Genomic DNA, 21,406 nt, shown 5'->3' on the forward strand with positions numbered 1-21,406 from the left:
ACCCGTCTTTATAGCAACCGGTCCCTTTCGCAGTAGCTTATCTACATGAAAACCACATAACACAACACATCGAGCAAAACTATCAAAGGCTTCTGGGTCCCACACCACTTATTTGTGGAGAGATCAGGTTGGCAGAATGTACTTTGGCTAGTTTGTAAGTGTTTGGAAGGAGGAACTGCTATTTCAGATTTGTATGGTTACCAAGATGGTTGCCCCAAGCCACCTTAAGTAGAGAGAAATCAGATGTCTTACCAGTGGTAAAGCAAGATAGGGCAAGCTTGGAGATCCCATATGAGCCCAAAAGTAGCAGCTGCATCACGTTGATACTTGAAATAGGTATGCTATCAGGATGAAGGAGTGGTATCTCTGGCAGTAAGTGGGTAAAGTGGCAGTACAGCCAGCCTGTTCCACTGGAGGCAAAACTGGATAAGAGTAAGGCAAAGCCAGACTGGATGATACATATGATGCCAGCTGAGGTTTAGGCACTCAGCAAGAGTGCTAACAACAAATTCACTAATATGTAAGGACATTTCTACAACAGTCATACCAATGACAAGTGAAGTATATGGAGACTTTCTGACATAAATAGATAAGAAGGCAATCATAGCACCATTATCTTTATTTCATTCCTCAGCGGTTACAGATGGAGCACAAGTTTAAAGTAGCAGTTATTAATAGTTTAGGGAGCATAGTGAGCAGTAATCGTTTGCAGCAGTATAGAGGCTCAGAGGAAAAACATACATCTACTTCCAGGCTTCTTCATCTTGTAGTGAATCCTTTTACTCCAGTTCAAGTTAACTCACAGACAGGTCTGTGTTGCTTTATACATTTTATATATATATTATCTATATTATACAAATTATATAATTTTAAAAAAGGCAGCACTTTTCTACTACTTGGCTCCTTTTTCTTCTTCCAATAGGCAGGTTATGGCGATGGCCTTCGTCACTGCATACGGGTCACAGTTTGCTGCGGGACGGCGGTCCTCAAAGTACCCTTTCTTCTCTTGCCCCACCTGCCGTGGGATGCGGATGCTGGCACCTCGATTGGCCACTCCAGCAGAGAAGTCGTGGATGCTGGAGGTTTCGTGGAGACCTGTGAGGCGCCTGATGTTGTCCTTGCCTTCATGAGGGTCGTACACACGAATGTGCTCCGGGTGCTTTTTCCCCAGCTTATCGATAGCCTTCTCAATGTACCTGCCATCAAAGAAACATGTATTTTTACTGAAGTTTCCATTTATTACTATGTTTGAGAAGGCAGTATGTTGAGCATCAGTGAACAGTTGTTTAAGCATGATTAGTAAAGATTAAGACAGCATCACTCTTTTCTTCATATTTGCTTCTAAGAGGACATTATTGTAATTTTTAAATACAGGTCTTGAGCAACAGTTTTCCAGGTTTTCTGAAGGTCTTTCAAAGTTTTGCTCTGGATATTGACTGCTTTTTAAAACCATTTTATAGTCAAGTCCTTGTATTTGATCGTTTTCAGAGAATGGTTTTTTTTGTTTTTTTGTTAAGCCACTGAAGACTTTTATCTATGAATCTCACTTAAGGGAATAACTTATTTACACTACAACTTAGGAAAGAACCAATTTAAAATTGTATCTTTGGGTAATTTGTTACTAGCAGTCAGTCACTTAAAAACACACATAATTTCTTCCCGTTTCTTGAATCAAATTTATTGCATACATAGAGTATCCAATAAAGTATCTGGTGAGGGGATATAGTGCTGCATTTTATTTAATTTAAAGAAATACTTAAAATAAAAAATAATAAGAAAATACAAGCTGTTTTTAAGCTTTTCAAATGTGCCACTGGTCCTCCTTTTTGTAGTACAATGAAGAGCTTTTGTATGTGTATCTTTTGAAAGTCTGGAGTTTACTTACTGCAGTCCTCCTTCTTCCCTCATCTCCTTGGTGCTGACATTTGTGTGGCAACCAGTCCCGTTCCAGTTGCCCTTCATGGGTTTGGGGTCCAGAGTTGCTACAACCCCGAAATCTTCACAGACACGGTGCAAAAGGAAACGTGAGACCCACAAATGGTCCCCCATCTCGATGCCCTCACAGGGGCCCACCTGGTATTCCCACTGAAGCCAGAGAAAAAGAAAGATGCAGAGACAAGAGGGAAATGTTCGAGGTGAAAACATTAACACTGTTAATAAATGATACGTTTAGCTAACTGCAATTTGATAGTTTTTTTTGACTGTTAGAAAACAAAGAAATTATAATGAGTAACATTTGCTAATGGCCTAGTATTTGCTTGGAAATCACTTGTGAATTATATTTATGTTTCATATTTATCTGTGTATTAAATTTCAGTTTTTTGAGCTCAGTGTTTTCTGCGTCATTGAGCTCATTTTTCTCTGAAGAATTTTGTTTTGTAATGTTGTTTTTTATATTTTTTTAGGTAGGTTGTTTTGAATGTTTTGGCTGCTGTACCAGAGTATTTCCCCAGGTTCTGGGATAAATAGCTTGTCTCATAAATATGTCATATGTTTGTAATATATAACAATATTTAGTCATCGTATTGTATCAAATTAACATTGTCTGAATTAACTGTAAAGTCATAACTAATGTTTGTATGTGGTCATTAAATACTGTTGAGCCATCCACTTTATTTGGACAGCTAATAAATTGTAAATAAAGTTGTAGCTGACTTTATAGTCACTATGACCTATACTTGTTTTAAATTGCATTTCAGTAGGGAGGTTGTGCTGTTTTGCCTTTTGTTACTTTCTCTTTTGCTATCATTTTATTTTCTGTTTTAAACTAGCTGGTTAAGTTCAGGAATTGTGGTTCAAGTTTGGGGTGAGACTGTTTTCTTTATTGTGTGGCATCACTGGACTGTAGCAGCGTGAGTATTTCATAGAAAGCCATGTTATGCGTGGTATGTTGGGGAGGTGTACCCATCTACCCATCTCAATGTCACAAAACGTATCTCGTCGATGCAAAAAGAAAAATGCAATGGAAACAAAAGAAATGTGATGCAACCTTTTCTGGGTGTTATAAAAACGAAACAAGAAGCTAAAAATCCAACTGGCAGAAATCCAAAGCAGGAGAACTAGAAGATAAGAATAGTTTTTAATTATTTCATGTTTTTCTGAATAAAACAACTCCGTGATGCCCTATAATGAAAAGGCTCATTGAGTAGTAATAAAAGATTTATTACTAACCAAAACTCAAGATCGCAGAAAAGTTAATGGCATAAAGAAACACAAAATACATTGTAACCAGTGATTAATAAATATTACATACATTTAATTAGCTATGTTTATTATAAAGTGCTACTGCCATGTATTGGAGTAGTACTTTCACTTACCTGAGATGGCATAACTTCAGCATTAGTACCGCAGATTTTGATCCCAGCATAGAGGCAGGCCTTGTAGTGGCACTCCACAATGTCCCTTCCATAAGCACTGTTGGCCCCCACCCCACAGTAGTAAGGACCTGAGGACACATGATGACACAAATGAAAAACCACAATATCAAGATACACTGTATGAAAACTGTACGACGGCTATAAACATTTAGGTTCTGAGCCTATAAAAAGTGCATTTGTGATGCTTGTTTTCAGACAAAAATTACAAACATTTACAATATGAAGTGTCTGAGAAATGATTTGTCTACTTCTTTTCTAACTTTACAGAAATCCTTTGTATAGCACAGACCACTGTGCTAACTTGAATAAAATAATGATAACATGTGGGAAAGAGAAGTGTGGTGCTCAGAGAATCTGAATGGATTTACAAGCTCCTTAAGAATGTGAAAGCCTTTGTTAAAGTTTAGAAACGTATCAGCTGTGCTAGTCTACTTTTGGTTTTGTTCCTTTTGTCTGATTTCATACCCTGTCATTCTTGGAAAGTGTCTGTTTTGTTTCTGAGAAATTCTGTCATTACCTCTGCTTCTCTGACTTTAAATGTAAATGTGTATCATTTTGTGGGATATTGCTTCACTCCACACTCTCCGTGACCCAGATAATAGCACAAGGATTTACCACAAGCTGGCAATGGGGTTGTCACTGCAGTATTTGTATAAAAAACAGTAAAAAAAATGACAGCTCGGTTACCTTGGGGTGCTGGGAATCCATTTGGAGGCCAGCTAAATGGATGTCCATCTGTTCCCAGAAGTGTGTACTCCTGTTCCATACCGAACCAAATATGGTGCTCTTTGACCTTTTCCATCACTTTGTTGCAGCTTGCTCTGTGGTTAGTTTCTAAAATAAAAGTCAGAGCAGTCTATTATTATGATCTTAGACGATGTTAAGGGTAAAAAGCATGGACTGAAAAAAATGTACCAGCAGGTAAACGGTTGTACTTCAGGACCTCACAGAGAACCAGTTTATTGGGGTCAAGGTTGAATGGATCCCTGAACATGCAGACCGGGATGAGGTACATGTCACTGTTGGAGCCTTCGGCCTGGTAGGTGCTTGAGCCATCAAAGTTCCACTCAGGTATTTCTAAAAATAGAGACTTCTTATTACTCCTCTGATTAGGCGTCAGTGTTCACATTCTTTTTTAAAGTGAAACCTGATTAACTTGATAACTACGTTAATAGAGATGTCATGGAAAATTCCCATTCATACTATCTGCTTGGTGAGATCTGGCCCTGTTACTAAAAGTAGACACAAATAAATGTAACAGGACAATGGGGAAAAAAGACAAACATAAAAGAGCACAATTACAGTAAAATGTGCCAAAGTTCTCTGGTAGCGAAGACAAATTAAGAAAAGACAGCGAGCACACTAACTTCTCAAGCTTAGACACACCTGGAATATTCTATTTAATAATAAATCAGTTAGATTTCAGTGAGTTTCCACAGTGGATTTACTTCTTTCAGTTTATTTTTTTCATTTGAAAATGTTTAGCTTTTATTTAGTTCTTTTAAGTTTCTGTCATGGCTGTGTGAAGGCAGGAAGGAATCTCAAAAGCAGGACTCACAGAGGCAGACGTAAACTCAAAACACTCAGCTTTATTGCTGGATAACAACAGAACAGAAAACTAACTAAACTGAGAATACAAAACAAACTAAACAGGCAGGCGAGCTAGCAAAAGGAACACACAGTGTAAATTTAGCAGGGGAAGACGCAGATACTAATCAGGACTGAGAGGAAACAGCTGGGAGACATGGCTGACACTGATTACGCAGACAAGACAGGGAGAGCACAAAACTGAACGCACTGACATAAGACATAGACCTTCAAAGTAAAACAGGAAGTACATGACAGACACAGAGATCCAGACTAGACAGTGAGCTTAACACACTCATGAGCAGACATAATAACATCAAGGACAGACGGAACACAGATACGTGGGACCAGGGCAGGCACAGAACAGAAACCTAACAAATGGCAAATCATAATGAAAGACATAACCAGAATAAACAAGAACATAACATATTATGAAGAAACAAAACACTGAGTCCTCAGACATGACAGTTTTAGTGTTGCTTTCAGTTTTTTTAATTAATATTGTATGAATGGGCATGTGCCAGGTGCACCCCCATAATGTTTTGAAAGCAGTTGGCTCACAGTCTTGTAGACATTCAGAGTCTCAATAAACACGTCAATCAAAGCCTCATCGGGCAGGTTGTAATAACAAATTGAAAGGGTAGAAAAGCTGCCCTTCACTATAAAGCTAATTAAACATTAAGTTTTAGACTAAGTGCCTCTCACCCCAAAAGGTTAGAGCTTATTAAAAATGCCATTCACCTTCTATGCTTTTTGGTTCTGTGTCTAGAGTTCTCGTCTTGTTCCGAAGTGTCTCTCCAGTGCCATCAATCCAGATGTAGGTGACCTGGCATTTCTGTCCTTGAGGCAGGCTCATGTACTGCTGCCGCACAGTTTTGTTGAGATGAGAGCTGGATGACACTGATGCCATTTTCACCTTCAATTGCAAAAGTGGATAATTACAGTAACAGATGGCATTTTTTGACTTTATGGCACCTTCAATTTCCATGTTGTGCTTTTTTTTCTTCCCATAACAAACCTACAACTATAAGGTTTTTTCAAAGTTATTAAAATGAACCAGCGGCATTACTTCACTTGTCAAGTCTCACAAGATTAATTTTCCACATCTAGTTATAGTTCCACATGAGTTTGACACTCCTGATTTCTAGCAATCAGTTTCAGAATGTAAATATAGTGCTATAAGGTATTTAACCAGACACCAAGAAGATAAACATCCAGGGCTTGAAACACATTCACAGACAACCTCTGAGAAATAAAAGAAAACTTAAAGTATTTGAAAATAATATAACGTAATCAGTGATGCACATAAGCATATGGTATCTAACCCTAAACAGGAAATTGGACATTATTTCACTTATATGCTACTCATAAGTAGGTCAAACACATTTGAACTTTATCTAATGTATTACAGTTATAATTTGACTAAACTGACTTTTATATATATATTTTAGGTTCTGTCAGTGCTGCATTCGTCAACAGATAAAGTTGTTGATGTAGAGTGAGTAGTCTTAACAATTTCATATACAAGTAGCTGCTTTGTTTTAATTTACCTTCATTCCTTTTGTTTCCCTACATTTATTTGTATGATGTTAATTACATTTATTGATGTTTTATTACATTCTTGTCTTAAGAATGTAACTTTTAATCAAATATGTCTTAATAAAGTTTTTAGTAACTATTTGTGATAAAAAAAATGTTTCATTGTTATACTTTCAGATACTAACAGGGCAACTTTAAACATGAAAATTAAGAAAAAAGTAAGATCAATCTCTTCCCTTTTTTAGTTATATCTTAATATCTTAATAACTGGAAAACAGTGGCATACCATTCTCAAATTTAAATGAAGCAAATTAAACAAACAAAAACAAAGAATTATTTGAACTTACTCTTTTACAGTCGGTTCTTCAGGTGAAGAAGTGTCTAGCTTCCGAGTCAAGTTTGAGAATGAGGTGCCTAAACCTGTTTGTGGTATTTAGCCAGAACGCAAGCTAGGCTGCTGATGTCACCTGTTACGTCCTGACGTAATATGGCATTTAAATACTTTGTGTGGGGTTGTCCATGTAAGCAGCAAACACATACAAGAAAAAAACACATACACTATAATGTTTTGATCAGTCCACAACAAATCCTGCAAGACTGTAAGCGCCTTCAGTACAATCTTTGACAGTATTCCTGCTTCTCTTCTATGGAGAAACAAACCAAATGGTAAACATATTACATTTATACTGTACACACCTCATGTACAAAGCACTGACCTATAAGATCCAAGTATGTGCCCCTATCCAGCCAAACGAAAACAGTGCACAGGTATAGCTCAGGGTATCACAAACTCCCATGGAAAACAGTAACAAACACCCACCTGATGAAAGGCCATCTGCTGATAGTGACTGACTGCTGTTTGCTGAGCTGAGGGTCTTGCAGCTCACTGAACACAATTAGAGACCAGAAGCTGCTGCTGGCTTCAGTTTCCGTCAGGTTGGCTGTTCTGAGATCAGGCAGAGGGGCAGAAATTCAGCAACTCTAACAGAAAAAGAATTAGTCACATGGGATCCATTGAGGATGTATTGAAGTGTGTGAGATGTAGATGCAGAACAGGCCAAGAGCATAAATAAGAAAAGAGATTGTAGGGCTCACCAGCCACAAGCAAGCAAATTGCTCAGTTGGCATTATTGTAAGACAACGTTTACTTTACTTGATATTGGGTCTGAAAAAGTAGCACTTGTCTCTGATATTTGATGACTACAGCAACCTATTGCTCTGATATTCTTCCTTGTATAGAGAAGACCACTTGTTACTGAAATACAAACAAAACCACATTTTAGAAAACAAAATACTGGTGGACACCAGTAGATGCACCTGTGGTATAAATATGAAAATCCTAGGTGATTTTCAGAAATTGACCTTAACCTTGAGGTTGAGGTTACAAAGTAAGTCTAAAGGAAATGCATTTTATAGATATGTCTTTTCAGTCAAATTAAAAACAAGTTTAAGGAGGGATTACCACATTGCCTTAATGAGACGATCTCATTACTGTGAGCCATCTGCCTTCACTGTGTTGTGTTTGTGTTGTAATATGTAGTGTGAACTGAAAAACATCATTAATACAACATTAATATCACCATATTAATGTAGCACAATAATTCTGATATAAACAAAACTAACCCCTCCCAAAACAAACAAACAAACAAACAAAAACAAACAACTAGATTGCTAAATGGACTACTATGGATGGATTACTACAAGCCTCATTTGTTACGTCTGGCGCGGCAGACGTGTGGAGTTCGAGAGTAGGACCCAAGATGCAACTTTTGACGAGAGTGAGCTTTATTTTATAAGGTGGGTGAAAACAAACAGCAAGGCGAGAATAAAACCTAAACCAGAAAAACTAACAAAATAAACCTGAAACCAAAAACAGACATGCAGGGATACACAGAGCAAAAACATAAGCCGGCGAGCGATCACGCAGACAAACCAGCAAAGCGCACACAAAAACACAGGGCTTTAATACACACAGGGCAATCAGAGAATGGGAAACAGGAGGGGGACACGGCTGGCATTAATTGAACATAACAAGACAAGGGGAAGCGAAACTAGAAACACTGACAAAAGAAACAGACCTTCAAAATAAAACAGGAACTCACACATGCAAAGACACAGACTAAGAAACACGGACTTTACACAGAGGAATACACAGGCAGAAATGACTAAACACTAAACTGAGGAAGAACAGAACCGAAAACCAAAGAGCAAGAAAACCAGAACCAAAATACATCACAATAATAGAAAACACAAAACGCTGGGTCAAAAGACCCGAGATCATGACATCATTGCCTTCAAGCCTGTTTAACCTAATAGTCACACAGAAGCATCAGGGGTAACTCAGGGTTCAGTTTCTTGCACTAGTATGCTGCAAAGATTAGCTCTATCTCTCAAGCCACAGGAGAAGCATACCTACTAATCAATGAAACTTTATTGTTTAATGGGCATGTTGTTTATTTCTTGTCTAATGAGTTGAACCTATAACAAAGTGCTACAATATGTATTTTTTAAAACAAACTTATTGAGCTACTCAGTCCACCTTTAACGTATCTGTTTTGCCCTGTTGTGGCATGAGGAAACAAGTTCTCAATAACTGGAAATGAGTTCACGACAGTGCTGATATCTGTCACCGTCAACAATTTTTATTTCAGCACTCACTGACGAGGACTCTGTGCTAAACTGATATCCTCTCCATTCACAAGACGAATTCAGATCACCGCACTGTTCTCAAAAATGGCCATTTTCAGAAAAGCAATGCTGTCTTCAGCCCCTCAAGCAACTTATTACCTTTGCCAATAGGGTTACACCATCTTCTCAGTTTATCTGTTTGATTACTTAGAAGAGTTTCATTAAAATTTTAAAAGAGATTTTGTTTTACAAGTCTGCAATGATTGTGAGAAAGAAAGGTTTAGTCATAAGTGATTTTTTCTCTTTGCTTGTTACTGTATCTAACAAATAATAATAATAAATAAAACAGCTTAAGCAAAAATTATTTTTGATTTGTTTTTAAGCCAATTCAAACCATATTCTGTATTTGCTAATTTTGCTTCCTATTTGTATTGCCTTACTTTATTTATAAATATTTCTGTCATGCCAGAGATGGAGCTCTGGGGACGGCAGCATTAGTCTGTGAGTCAGTAGTGAAATACAGCATAAAATCTTAGATTAGTTACTCTTAATGTCTGTATGGTATACTCCTGGTACTCAGAGGATGAGTACTGCAGTGCCAGAGTCAGTTCAAAATATCTTGACAGACGTGAAAAACAAAAAACATTCCCATCAGCTTTCTCTATGTAAATGTCAGCATGTTTGAGATTGCTGCGAAGGTTGCAGCAGGTTTCTGTTTGTCTTCACCTTAAGACTCAAGTTCAGCCTGAGAGTCATGCACAAAAGGAAAGTAATAATCGCTACCTCGGTCAAATATGATAATCCCCAAAACGGGACATACAGGTTAGACATCTAGCTAGATACAAAATGTGACGCCACCTTAAAATAGACATGTTTTTTGGGTGAGTAATTTAGGCGTGTGCTCAAAACTCATCAGGCTGAGTGGATGTACACTTCACTGGTAACTGAACCACTGGAAATAATTGTTTATGATTAATGGATATAATCATGAATGCGTCCACCAATCATTAAAGTTGAAGTTTACATCAGTCACACGGGCGTATTTGGCATGGACGGAAGGGACACGCCCCCACCAATATCCAGCGATTATTGAATTGTCCCCACCAATAATTTGATCTATTCAAGTAAAGAAAATCAAACCCGATAGAAAGGGGAAAAAACGATCTGTCAACGTCTCATTCACTCAGCGGTGCAGAAAGAGTTAAATTACGTCCTCTACTGGAGTCCTACCTCATGTGACAAATATGGCCAATGTGATTGGCTGTGCCTTTCAGGGAGCTGTGTTTAGTTTTAGCAGCGGCAATCCTGCGCTGCGAGGAGGATGGCAGCAAAAAGGAAGATCCTGGATATAAGTATTTTTCAAAGAAACCTACAAGTCACTTAAAGCCAAATTAACTCATAAAATGTGTCCGTCACAATAACGTTACAGGCTATGCTAGGCTTTGGCCCACATCAGTCTAAAATCGTATGTAACCACGATTAACGTGTTTTGGAAATTAACTGCACAACAGGCAGCACTATTAGTTATCTCAGTCTCAGAGTAGCATTTCTAATTTTGATTGAAACTGTCAGAGAAAACGGCAGCTTTGAGCAAGTCAGGATATTAGTTTACAGAGGCTGTTAAAATTATATGTCTAACATTAAAATGTTGGTGACACAATAATTTAATCCTAATGGCACTGACATATTCATAGGTTAATTTTTGAGACAAAATGTCATGAGGTAGTCATGATTTTGCAAATATCCACCTTGTAGTGCAGTTTGCACAAATTGTTTTAAAAATGCACTCACCCTGCAAACATTACTGATGAGTCAAGAGCTGCACAAATTGACAGAAACACTGAAGCAGCTTATTGTCATGTATGTCCTATTTGTCAGGTGACAGAGGCAGCTCTGCCATGTTGTAGCTCAGACAGAGGTGAAGAGGCGAGGTCACAGGTGACTGACTGATGATTTAGTGCTATAGATTAACTAGTATTTATTATCATGACAGTTGTTAGGCTGCTGATGTAAATTGATTCATTAGTGTATATTTGACAAAGAATCTGAATTCCCATGTCTCACTTTTTATATGGCACGAATCAATGTGTTATTTTATCAGGTGGCAATATGTCCTAGTGCAGTCAGAGGGGAAGAGCCAGGGCCAAAGGTGAGGCACATCAAGCACAGAATAATAATTGTAATCTGAGGATAAAATGCATGTACTGAGGCTGAAAGAAGCTTCAGTGCTCTCAGAAGACTAAAAACATGGCTAAGGTCAACAATAACTCAAATGAGATTAAACAATGCTGCTGTATGTCCACCAGGAGAGACTGGACAGTATAGATGTAAAACAAATATGCCAGCAGTTTATCTCAGTTAACGAGAGGAGCAGGCATGTGTTTGGCTCCTTCACATAGTGGACATTGAGTTGTTGTGTGGGACACCAGTAGTCCATGTCTGTTGCTGTAACAGTAGTTCATGTTGAGAATAGAAAGTCTCAGCTCACTGATTTGATCGGGGCAATAGTGCCTAAACTGTTGCATAATTTTGCTGAGAGATCTTTTACTTTGTGGTCATCTTAGATGAGCAGTTTTATGGACAAAAACCAGCAGGTCATTCAGTGTTCCCTTAGTGCTAATGTATCAGAGATGTTGGTGTACTATAACTGAAGTAATGATGTTAAGTCCTTAAAGTCATATTCTTTTATTGTCATGACTGTATGTGAAGCTATTTTTATTTTTGTATGATACCTGATTTATATGGAATATGGCTGAAGTAAACTAAAGCCTAAAATACTTAGTCAGTCATTTGTTTAATAGTAACTTAACATTATATAATTCACATATAAAACTATGAATTGTGATTTTAAATTGTTTATAAGCACGTAGAATAGGATATGTAGGCAAGTATATTTCTCCTCTTTTTATTAAGAAGCAAAAACAAAAAGGAAAAAAAAAAGAAACCGGGCAGGGTTCGGTGGTTGAATCATCCGTCCCCACCAATGCCAAAACCAAATCTACGCCCTTGATCAGTCACCAATCAGACTTGCAGGAAAACTATCAGCTTTCAGGTTGTCACTTCACAATTATCAAAAAAATTAATGTTTACAATATTATTATGGAGATATTGAAAATTGTACAATTAATCTATAACTTAGTCTGAAACAATAAATGTACAGCAATATTGATATTTCACAAAAATCACAATTCTCATTGACATGCAGTTATTGTGACAACGATAAGGGAAGCGGCCTAATGTGTACATAGAAAATATTAAACTTAGGACCAGTGGCGTGTCTAGAAAATTTTTGTTGGGGGGGCCACGTAGGGGCACAGATTTGGAGAAGGGTGGCAGATGTAATTGGCAGATAATGTTAAAAACAATTCTACCAACCGTTAACCATAATTCAATAACCCTATAAACCTAATAACCGAATGCGCTTTTAACTCTTATTAGAATGAGATTTTAACCACTACGGTGCAAAGTTTTTAGATACTGTGATGATAAAGAACAAGAGATACAATCAGTCAGTGTTTATTCAGCAGTCAAGGACATCAATATTTGCATAGTATTTTACTGACATGTAGTGCACATATGTTTTGGGCAAAAACATTTTTGTATATTAAAATACAAACATTTTTATCATACAATTAGCAAATTAGCCAATGCCAATGCAAAACCAATGCCTATTAAAAAAAGAAGATAATCTTCTCACAAACTGGTGTTTGATTTTGAAACAGGAAAAAAGTGGGGAAACAAATGAAAAGACTAACATTTGAATGAAACCTGAAAGCAAGTAAATACTTTCTATGCTGCCTTATGGTAAACTTTGGTAATATTGATGTATAAAGAACAACACTGGCTGATGATGAAATACAGTCAGCTGGCATGATGACACTGCCAGTATTAACCTGCAGGGCTGGACTGGGACAGAAAATCAGGCATTTTCACTACAGACCGGCCCACCAGGTATTAAAGCCATAAAGCCTTTGAATGAAAACAAATGCTGTTGTGACAGTGATGTACACTGTCTTGTTGGTATATGTATGATTTCTATACATTTTACGTCAGATAAAAACTTTGTTCGCAAGATTCAGATAAGTATTTAATAAAAGCTAGATATTTTAAATGAGAATAAGAAAGAAAAGTATTTCTTTGTGCCCCCCTCTCCCTGTTAATGCCCTACCTGGCCCCCTGGCAAAACTTTGCTAGATCCGCCCCTGCACAGCTATCAGCTGTCAGCTACTTAAGGCAAGGCAAGGCAAGGCAAGTTTATTTGTATAGCACAATTCAACAACAAGGTGATTCAAAGGGCTTTACAGAGACATTAGAAACAAGAACAAATAAAAAGCATGATTTAAAATTGATTAAAACAAGCAAATAAACTAACTAACTAATTAACAAACAAACAAACAAACAAACAAACAAAACAGTATATAAAATCAAAACAGATAAAATTAGAACAGTAGATAAAATCAGTAGTTAAATGTAAGTTTTGAAATTTAAGCTTAAAGTGTGGATTTGGTGCTTTATTCAAATGCAGCTGAGAACAGGTGAGTCTTCAACCTGGATTTAAATAAACTGAGTGTTTCAGCTGATCTGAGGCTTTCTGGGAGTTTGTTCCAGATATAAGGAGCATAAAAGCTGAATGCAGCTTCTCCGTGTCTGGTTCTGACTCTGGGAACTGATAAAAGACCGGATCCAGATGACCTGAGGGATCTGGATGGTTCATACTGGGTCAGGAGGTCATTGATGTATTTTGGTCCTAAACCATTCAGAGCTTTATAGGCCAGCATCAGAACTTTAAAGTCTATCCTCTGACGGACAGGCAGCCAGTGTAAGAACCTCAGAGCTGGACTGATGTGGTCCACTTTTTTGGTCTTAGTGAGGACTCGAGCAGCAGAGTTCTGAATGAGCTGTAGTTGTCTGACTGATTTTTTAGGTAGACCTGTAAAGATGCTGTTACAGTAATCAAGCCTACTAAAGATGAATGCATGGACTAGTTTTTCCAGGTCCTGTTGAGACATCAGATCTTTTATCCTTGATATATTCTTGAGGTGATAGTAAGCTGACTTTGTTATTGTCTTAATGTGTTTTTCTAAGTTTAGGTCTGCATCCATCACTACACCCAAATTTCTCGCCTGGTTTGTGGTTTTTAGATGTATAGATTGAAGTTCTCTGGTGACCTGTAATCGTTTTTCTTTGGCGCCAAAGACTATTACCTCAGTTTTGTTTTTGTTTAGCTGGAGAAAATTGTGGCACAACCAGTCATTGATTTCCTCAATGCATTTACCAAGAGCCTGTACAGGGCCTCGGTCTCCTGGTGACATTGTGATATATATTTGTGTGTCATCTGCATAGCTGTGATAGTTTATTTTGTTGTTGTTTATAATCTGTGCCAGTGGGAGCATGTAGATGTTAAACAGAAGGGGTCCCAAGATGGAACCTTGGGGAACTCCACATGTGATACTTGTCTGCTCAGATGTGAAGTTACCTATTGATACAAAGTATTTCCTGTTTTCTACGTATGTTTTGAACCAGTTTAGTACAGTTCCTGAAAGACCTGTCCAGTTCTCCAGTCGTTTGAGTAATATGTTGTGGTCAACTGTATCAAATGCTGCACTGAGATCCAGTAAAACTAGGACTGACATTTTTCCACTGTCTGTATTCAGACATATGTCATTAAACACTTTGGTCAGAGCGGTTTCAGTGCTGTGGTTCTGTCTAAAACCTGACTGGAAGGCATCGTAGCAATTATTCTGTTTTAAGAAGTAACTGAGCTGTTGAGAAACTGCTTTTTCAATGATCTTACTTAAAAACGGGAGATTTGAGATCGGCCTGTAGTTGTTCATTTGTGTCTTGTCAAGATTGTCCTTTTTCAGTATAGGTTTGATTACAGCAGTTTTTAGTGATTCTGGAAACACACCTGATAATAAAGAAAAGTTGACGATCTGTAACAGGTCTGACTCTAAAGTCTTTGAGACCTTTTTGAAAAAACTTGTTGGCAGGACATCTAAACAGCAGGAGGAGGAGTTCAGTTTACCTAAGATGTCCTCCAGGTCTTTGCTGTTAATAGGTTGAAACTGTTTCATGGTGTTTAAACAGTTTTTTGGTGGACACAGTACATATCCTGGATCTGCTGTTGATGTACCAATTGCTTGTCTAATTTTTTGGATTTTTTCAGTGAAGAATTTGGCAAAGTCATTGCAGGCCATGGTCGAATGAAGTTCAGCTGCCACTGACACAGGGGGGTTTGTTAGCCTGTCAACTGTAGAAAATAAGACCCGAGCATTATGGCTGTTTTTAGTGATGATGTCAGAGAAGTAGGACCTCCTTGCATTCCTCAGTTGTAAATTATAATTGTGAAGTTTCTCTTTATAAATGTCATAATGAACCTGGAGGTTTGTTTTTCTCCATCTGCGCTCAGCTTTCCTACACAGCAAATCCAGCATGTCCAAATTAACACTGTCGGATTTGATTTCAACACTATTAAAGTGTCTATATGGGTCCACACCAGAGAGTGTTAATTTAACTCTTTTTGGAGAGTTGGTACGTTAACTCTGATTTAGTGTTAAACACCAAATCTGTCTGGAGTTGATAATTTAACACTTGGTGTTAAGAGTTTATATATTAACTCTCAAAGAGTATTTTAGTTTAACTACGTAAGAGTTATCTTCTAATTCATTCTAAAAAGCAGGAATTTTACTGTTCTGAACTTCTAGAAATTTCTTTTGGAAATAAACATTTACTAAAAAGATGCAATGGTTTTTGAAAAACATTTATTCTGAACTGTGCACCACAATTTCAAAACATTTTCTGAAAGATGTAACAGTATACATGTTCTCACTTTCATTAGAATGTTGTTTATCAAAAGGTCTGACATGGTAAATGCAAATAACAGCATTCTCATCACTTATTTCTTCGATACAATATGCATGTCCTTCATTCATCCCTTTGTGGAACTTCAACGCACTTCTGCTCTCCCCCATATTCCATCTTCACAAGCATATCCTGTGCAGAGATTGAATAAAAATTAGTTGACACTAATTAATGGCACAAAAAATCCAGTAAACAATTGCAGCACAGTAAAAAAAAAAAAAAAAAAAAAGGAATCCTCTTTGAGCCATTACTTGTGTAAAGTATTTTCCCAAAAGACAAGGACACAGGCAACCGGTAATACTGAACTAAATGTAAAAACCTCAACCTTTTTAATTTTTACCTAAACCGTGTGCACAAAACTCTGGAGGGATCTAAATGCTAACGTAGAATCCAGTCAGGACGTCTGCTACTGCTGTTTGCTCGTTTTTTTTTTATGGGCGATCGTTTTCAGGCTTCAAGTAGCACCATTATACCAACATTTCACAATCTAGACATTGTTTTAGGTGTATTTGACCAAAAGTTTGACTGAAAATTCACATGCAAGCTTTTTTTCAAGGCTGTGGTATTTGCCCGCAAACAATACCTTTCAGCTAGCTAAAACAGAATATTATGCTATCAGCGAGCAACATGGCTAATGCCTTTCACACAGCTTTGTCTCAACTCCAAAGAGCCACAGAAGTAAAAGCTCATAATAATAATTGAAACAATCTTTGAAAAAATGACTTACCAAGCATGGCAAACAACTCAAATATGTAGAGCAAAATGTTCTGAAACGGCTTCACTTCAGCTTCGATTGGAGCCGTGCTGGGGGCGGAGTCTGTGAATTTACTCTGTTGGTGTCATAGCCCCTCTAGGAGTTCAGAGTTAAGAGGTCAAGAGTTAATGTTTCCATTGTAACACCTCCAGATTTGACAGAGAAACACTCATTTTTAACACTCGATTTTAACTACTATCATTTTACACCTCAGAGTTACATTAAAAGAAGGTGACTCTGCTTAGAGTAAAATTAACTCTACTTTTGCAAGAAGACTATTAACACCAAAACATTTAACACTTTTGAATTTGCTGTGTACACTCTCTTTTTTCTTTTTTCACCAGTGTGGAGTTTCTCCATGGAGACTTTTTCCTTCCAGAGATAACCTTCACCTTAATGGGAGCAATAGTGTCCATTACATTTAACATGTTAGCATTGAAGCTATTGACGAGCTCATTGACTGACCCTCTGGACAGGTCAGGTGTTAATGGGAAGACCTGGTTAAAAATTGCACTACTGTGTTCAGTTATACACCGTTTTGTGATCACTGTTGTTGATATATTTGTGTGGGCTGAGATTTTACTTTCAAAGAAAACACAGTAATGATCAGACAGGCCCACATCAGACACAGTAACCTTTGAAATGCTCAGGCCTTTGGAGATCAGTAGGTCAAGAGTGTGTCCTCTATTATGTGTGGCCTCTGTTACATGCTGAGTCAGCCCAAAGTTGCCCAGAGTGTTACTCAGGTCTTTAGTCCCTTTGTCCTGAGGGTTGTCCACATGAATGTTAAAATCCCCAGCAATAATTACACAGTCAAAATCAACACAGATCACAGACAGCAGTTCACTGAGGTCATTAAAAAAGTCTGTGCAGTATTTGGGAGGCCTGTAAACATTAAGAAACACAACTTTGGATGGGGCCTTCAGCTGTAAAGCCACATATTCAAAAGACTGAAAACTTCCAGGAGATAGCTGCTTACATTGAAATGATTCATTAAATAAGACAGCAACCCCTCCTCCTCTCCTGCTCGCCCTGACCTCACTGATAAAACTGTAGTTAGGAGGGGTCGTCTCGATGAGAACAGCTCCACTGTTACTTTGGTCCAACCAAGTTTCAGTTAAAAACATAAAATCAAGGCTGTGCTCAGTGATTAAATCATTAATTAAAAATGTTTTCCCAGCTAGAGATCTAATGTTTAATAAAGCCAACTTAAGTGTTTTAGAGGCATTACTTGTCCCCTCGTGTTTGGGAGCAGTCTGTGGCACACAAGGTATGTTTACTATATTTAAAGATCTTTTAGAGTGCAGCTCTCTGTGTTTTGACCAGGCCACATGTCTCCTGTCACCTAAAAGTACAGAAATTTTAAAACCTTCTAGTAAACAGGGTCCCAGCTTCTCCTGGGAAAAGTCATCACTGCCATAATCCTCACAGCCCGGACCCTTCACACATCACGCATCAGACTGCGGAGACAGGGCATGAAGAGGAACTAAGGGGGGCGAGGCTGGGCAATGTGACTTCGATTGCTCTGTTGAGGGTGGGGCTCGATGGCGAACCTTTGGCCACTCTGGTGGGGGGTTTATGGGGGACAAAAAGGGATTGGGACGGGGGGTAGATCTGAGCCCAGCATTGACCCGCTCCATCATCTCCTCAGTGAATTTCAGGTGTGGGGAGGAGGGAGAAAGGGAGGGGGAGGAGGGTGATGGCCTGTCAGGGGTTTGGGGGACTGGGGAAGGTCGTGGTCCCTTGTCCTGGTCGTTGGTGTTGTTGAGAGAGTTGGAGGCAAATAGGGACCCCTCTTCTTGCCTTAGATGTCTCTCCTTTCTGAGGCTCTTCCTCAGATGCCATGGATGTCTCTCCTTTCTGAGGCTCTTCCCGGGTGGGGGCAAATGGAGCTCCTCCTCAAGGTTTCTGCTGGGCTTTGTCTGTTCTTGGAGTACTGTTTGTTCCTCTTTATGAGATAACTCCTCGTTTATCTCAGCCTTGGCACCAAGCACGGATGGATGACGTATGGAATAAAACAAGTTGGAGGTGAACAGTTTCACCCCTGACTTGTTAAAATTAAATCCATTTGCTTTGAACAGATGCCTGCGTTCCCAAAAAATATTAAAGTTGTCGATAAAGTGCACTGAGTGGTCAGCACATGCTGATATAAGCCATTTATTCAGTGTAAACAACCTGCTGAATCTCTCGTCTCCTCCTCTGACCGGCGGTACAGGTCCACTGATGAATACAGCTGCATTCAGAGAGTTTACAGTATTTAATAATCCAGTAAAGTCCCGTTTCAGAACCTCCGACTGTTGTTTGGACACATCGTTTGACCCTGTATGCAGAACAATGTTTGTCACAGTTGGATATTCATCTGCAATTTGAAGAATTCTCTCCTTCAGGTTGTTGACCATATCGTTAGGAAAGCAGAGGACTTTAGTGTTCTTACCGCACATCCTTTGTACATCCTTTACGGCAGAGTCACCCACAATCAGAGTTTCAGGCCTAGCCTTTAGCTTTCCCTGTGGCCTTTCACTTTTCAACAGATTTTCAGACCTTATTTCGCTGCTTTTAGATGGATGGTTGTCCGATATAGATCCAGGGTCCTTTGATAGTGGAGCAAATCTGTTCTGCAGTTTCACATTCAGTTGTTTTGGAGGTTTGTTGTTAACCTTCCTATTCACGGTTGTCCAGTCCTGTTTCCTCCCGTATATAGGGGTAGAAGAGCTTCTCTGTCTCGTAGGAAGTGAAGGCCAGTCGGTTTCAGAGATTTCAGCTCGCTGTGCCCTGCCTGTGATACGTCCTCCCCCTTCCAGGAGACATGATTTATGTCTTGGTTTTGCACCAAGACAGTCTAAGGGGGGATTATCACTTGAGGATTTATAATAATGCACAGAGTCTACTTTCTTGGTCATGTTATCTGTGCTCCTTAGCTGTGTACTAGCTTGCTCATCGCCATTGTTTTGAATCAAAGGCAAGGTTGTTTCATTTCCACACAGTCCATTTACCTCCACGTTTACTTCTAAGCGATGAATTTTTGTCTCCAGTACTGCAATCTTCTGCAGGAGGCTGTGGTAGTCATCTGTGGAGAGGGAAGGCATCTTGTTGCTAGTTAGCCTAGCGGTTAGCACCTTTCCAGGCTATTGAGGCTGCTCGGTGCCCAGACGCTGTAATCAGGCTTCAGCTGTGTCTAGGCCACAGACACACGGAGCGCTGAGGACAAGGTAACCATAAAATGTTGCTGTTTCTGTTAAGAACACTCTAGTCCTAATGATCTACAAGTGTCCAGAAGTTATCGCAGGTAAGCTCACACGGAAAAAAGGGAAAAAATCAGCATAAAAATCAATAAAAATCAATATAAGAAGCAAAGCATTCAAGAGCAAAGAGATGAAGCGTCCACACTCACAAAGGGGAGGAGCTTCTTTAAAATGATATTGGTGTTATTTGTCTCTCAGCAACAGTTCATAACTTCCCTTCAACTTATCCATGTCACCTAAAAGGTAAACTTGTTTCTCCATCTCCAGGACATCTCCTGGATTCATCCTCATGTTTCCCTCTCACCACATATCCAAACCGATATCATGACCAGCAGCTTTTACAGCTGTGGCTCCAGCAAACATCAGCTGATACTAGAAATTAATATTAAATAAATTCTAACAACAGCTGATCAAGCTTAAATGTGCTGCTGTTGTTTAGCGCGACATCCGCTGGTTTCCTGTTTCTGGCGCAAAGTGGGCGATAAATAAACAAGAGAGAAAAGCCGATCAGCTGATCATTGATCAGTTTCATGATTGAAGTAGAAACAGAAGAGGGAGGGGGGGGGGGGTGAGAGAAGAGGCAGCTGTGCAGCGTAAAGACAGAATAACTCCAGCTTTGTGTCTTTTTCCATTCTAGCTAAAGTCCGGGTCAAACTGCGTCTCTTCTCAGCTTAATATTTTCTCTGAATGAGGGACCATTCCATTTTTAAGGAGCCGTTGGCAACTCTACTAACTAACCTTATGAATAAAATAAAGTTCACTATCAGTAACATCATAGCAACCGAACAGCTGTATAGAAACTTCGTCATGCTAGCTAGTACGCAGTACGAGTTATTGTAACTGGCTGTAAAAAGTCAGTACAACGAAAATAAACTCTACCTAAACTTGGTTTATATCTGACCCAGATAGACTGCAGGTCATAACTTCTTACCTGAAGTTCAGTTCACCTGACACTCGGACCGGCGGCTGCCTCGGGTCTCTCCTCCTCCTGCCTCCCTATGGGCTCAAAATGTGGTCATAAATATTTTGTACTTGTAAATCGGTTTTGTACTTGTAAAAAAGATTTGTATGTGTAAAAAAAATTTGTGTGTGTAAAAAAGATTTGTGTGTGTGTAAAAAAAATTTGTGTGTGTAAAAAAGATTTGTGCGTGCGTAAAAAAGATTTGTGTGTGTAAAAAAGATTTGTGTGTGTAAAAAAGATTTGTGCGTGCGTAAAAAAGATTTGTGTGTGTGGAAAAAAAGATTTGTGCGTGCGTAAAAAAGATTTGTGTGTGTAAAAAAGATTTGTGTGTGTAAAAAAGATTTGTGCGTGCGTAAAAAAGATTTGTGTGTGTAAAAAAGATTTGTGCGTGCGTAAAAAAGATTTGTGCGTGTGTAAAAAAAGATTTGTGTGTGTGTAAAAAAGATTTGTGCGTGCG

General features: G+C 38.6%; 1 protein-coding gene across 1 annotated transcript; it reads right to left on the reverse strand.

The window, feature by feature from the left end:
* Nucleotides 1-601: 601 nt before the first annotated feature.
* LOC146705527 (glutamine synthetase-like) lies at nt 602-6,932 on the reverse strand. Its single transcript, XM_085463218.1, has 7 exons — nt 6,851-6,932; nt 5,706-5,880; nt 4,293-4,454; nt 4,065-4,211; nt 3,318-3,445; nt 1,886-2,085; nt 602-1,196 (listed from the first exon to the last, which is right to left on the reverse strand). Exons 2-7 carry the CDS (start codon nt 5,872-5,874, stop codon nt 893-895), a joined length of 1,110 nt encoding a protein of 369 aa, XP_085319344.1. The 5' UTR covers nt 5,875-5,880; nt 6,851-6,932; the 3' UTR covers nt 602-892.
* Between the last annotated feature and the right edge of the window lie 14,474 nt (nt 6,933-21,406).

The sequence above is a fragment of the Copadichromis virginalis genome, linkage group LG7 (assembly GCF_057382275.1).
Source record: "Copadichromis virginalis isolate Kocher_CV1m ecotype Utaka linkage group LG7, C_Virginalis_male_GT1.1, whole genome shotgun sequence".
NCBI classification, from domain to species: Eukaryota; Metazoa; Chordata; class Actinopteri; order Cichliformes; family Cichlidae; genus Copadichromis; species Copadichromis virginalis.

Coding starts and splice junctions, on each gene's coding strand:
- LOC146705527 (XM_085463218.1), bottom strand. CDS start 5,874: ATGGCATCAGTGTCATCCAGCTCTCATCTCAACAAAACTGTGCGGCAG. Junction 3,446..4,064: donor TGGATTCCCAGCACCCCAAG/GTAACCGAGCTG, acceptor ATGTGTCCTCAG/GTCCTTACTACTGTGGGGTG. Junction 1,197..1,885: donor AGGGAAGAAGGAGGACTGCA/GTAAGTAAACTC, acceptor CTTTGATGGCAG/GTACATTGAGAAGGCTATCG.